General features: G+C 48.6%; 1 protein-coding gene across 1 annotated transcript in view; it reads left to right on the top strand.

The window, feature by feature from the left end:
* Positions 1-2,726, top strand: part of dgkq (diacylglycerol kinase theta) — a 24,634-nt gene that overhangs the window by 16,074 nt on the left and 5,834 nt on the right. The window contains exons 15-18 of the mRNA XM_020594102.1: positions 905-1,020; positions 1,667-1,818; positions 2,094-2,242; positions 2,411-2,589. Coding sequence (XP_020449758.1) covers positions 905-1,020; positions 1,667-1,818; positions 2,094-2,242; positions 2,411-2,589 — 596 coding nt within the window. The remainder of the gene's footprint in view (positions 1-904; positions 1,021-1,666; positions 1,819-2,093; positions 2,243-2,410; positions 2,590-2,726) is intronic.

Below are 2,726 nucleotides of genomic sequence, written 5' to 3'. Positions count from 1 at the left end.
GCCAAGAGATTGTTTTACCTCCTGCTCTAAAGAGTCTTTTTCACTCACAGTGGCTTCTGAGCAGCCACTCGACTATAAAGGCCCGACTGATGGAGACCTGCTGAGGTGCTCGTCCTCCAGCAGCTTCTCCATCTCTGCAGAGGACGTCTGAAACTCTCCTCAGAGGGGCCGCTGGGTCCTTGGTCTCCTCCCTGACCAAGGCCCTTCTCACCTGGTTCCTCAGTCTGGTCTGACGCTGACTCCATGAAGAGTCCTGCTGGTCCCAGACTTCCTCCATGTCCCAGTCACTGAGGCCACTGTGCTCCTGGGGACACTCAGAGCTTTAGACATGGTGTGATCCCCTGGTCCTGATCTGGGCCTCACCACAGTCTGGCCACAGAGTCTACAGAGAGCTCCTGGGCTTCATGTCCTGGTTTGTGTCCTGACCTGCAGTGTGAACTGTGGGACCTGATACACACAGGTCCCCTCTGACCTCTGTCCATTTAAACCAAATCAATGTGTGCAAGATCCACAGGGACTCACCAAGAAGCTCTGAAGCTGCAACTTCTTCTACGACAAACCAAGTTAAGGGTCTGAAGACTGTTATAAAGGAGTTTTTGATTTTTAATAAATCTGCAAAAATGTTCAAAAACAAGCTTTCACTGGGTTTTGGTCGATGGACAAACGAGACAGTTTCATCCACTTAAAATAAATGCACAGCAGAATAAAGTGTGCACAGCCTGAAGTCACTGTAGCTCTGTGTCATTTAATATGATGATGTTATTTCTTATTCAGAGCGGTCCCCTGTAAACCAGTCACTGTGGAGTCAGGGAAGAGGTTCTCGTCTCTGTTCTTTAGTAAACCTCTGTGAAAAGATCTGGTTGTATGTGAATGCAGACCATGCTCTCTGCCTCTGTGTGTTCAGGTGCGGTGTCGCTGCAGATCTCGTGTTTCTCTGAAGCAGAGAGGATCTACATGTTGGCTAAAGACACGTCCGTCAACAACAAGGCACTCACCTCAATCGTCATACCGGAGATCGTGGTAACTATCATTCCATGAAACAAACCCTGTGCTCCTGGTTCTGACCACACACTGATCCTAAACGGGTTCACATTGTTTACACTCAGTCCATGCTGAGCCGACAGTGTGCGAACGCTGTCACAGCTGTGACACATTACAAGAAACATGAGGCTGTGCTGGCTCGACAGCTCCAGAAATCTTGGTAGACGAAGCCTGAAGCGCTGGGGTTTTGCAGCCACGTTTCGCTAAAGTCACACAGTGACGTTTACATTTTTATGGCCACGTTCAACAGAACATAAATCCTGTCGGTGTAGGTCGTTCTGGTTTCGACCATACATCGTGGGCCCACTGCTTGCTGCTCACCTTTTTGTTATTTAAATACTTGTCCTGCGTTCTGGTACGCAGCCTTTATAAGTTGTAGTCAATGTCTTTTACTGATGATTTGTAGTTATATCACATTAATATTGACCTTTAGGTTGTTGTTCTACCATTGCACTACAGCATGTGTAATACAGTAATAGTAATGACAACAGAAGGATCACTGAGTGGACCTAGTGGACACCCCTGCTGGTTATTATCGTCCTTACTGTACCACACCCAACACCTCCACTTTTACTGTGGCTGATGTTGTAGTTTCTGTTCAGTGGTTGTTGTCGATGTCTTTCAGCACAACAAACTGGGAGACGACGTCTGTCCTCTGCTGCTGTTTGTCAACCCAAAGAGTGGAGGGATGAAAGGCAGAGAGCTCCTCTACAGCTTCCGCAAACTCCTGAACCCTCACCAGGTCTTTGACATTTCCAACGGGGGCCCGCTGGCTGGGTGAGGACACACATGCTGGTTTCCACACAGTCTCTCCTGAAGTCATTTACGATGTTGACCTCAGTTGTTCATATGAAAAGTGTGTGAGCATTTAGACCCTGCATAGTCGCACGTTTATCTCTCCTGGTTTCCCTAGAAAACGCATTTAATAAATGAAATTACTGCAGAAAGCCGTCTGTGCTGCCACCTCTAGGGGGCGCTTCGCTTTGACTGTACATGTACCATCATCAGAAATGAAATGTTCCTGTTGTTCCCGCTCTTCTTCTCTGCTCCAGCCTCCACACCTTCAGGGAGGTGCCCAGGTTTCGGGTGCTGGTCTGTGGGGGAGATGGGACGGTGGGCTGGGTGCTGGGAGTACTGGAGACCGTCAGACACAAACTGGTCTGTCGAGAGCCACCTATCGGCCTTGTACCACTGGGAACAGGTCAGACCAACACTTTCATTTCCTTAATTCCTCATCAAACTTTTCAGTGTTTAACAGTCAGTCTTGGTTTTATCAGTCAATTGATTTTTTTTTTTTTTTCTGACTAGCCCGGTTTGTTCCTCTGTGCAAATGAGTTAACAGCCCTCAAACTCTCTCCCGACCTGTCAGGTAATGACCTGGCTCGTATCCTGCGCTGGGGCGCGGGCTACAGCGGCGAGGACCCCCACCACATCCTGGTCTCTGTTGACGAAGCAGATGAGGTTCTGATGGACCGATGGACCATCCTGCTGGACGCACATGACATCTCTGAAGATGGCAAGGACAACGGCTTCCTAGAGCCGCCCAAGGTCCGGTCATGGTTTTACACCATGTGGTGGATTAGTCCACCACAGAAACTAGCCCCCAACAAATCACTGTTTCCTCTTGACTGATAACAAAACTACAGTGAGCAACTGAGTCTGAAACTTGACATTGGTGAGGTTGT

This window comes from Monopterus albus, unplaced genomic scaffold, assembly GCF_001952655.1.
Source record: "Monopterus albus unplaced genomic scaffold, M_albus_1.0 scaffold21.1, whole genome shotgun sequence".
Taxonomy (NCBI): Eukaryota; Metazoa; Chordata; class Actinopteri; order Synbranchiformes; family Synbranchidae; genus Monopterus; species Monopterus albus.
Note: the sequence above shows the minus strand (reverse complement) of the source record. Positions and strands in the feature narration are given on the sequence as shown.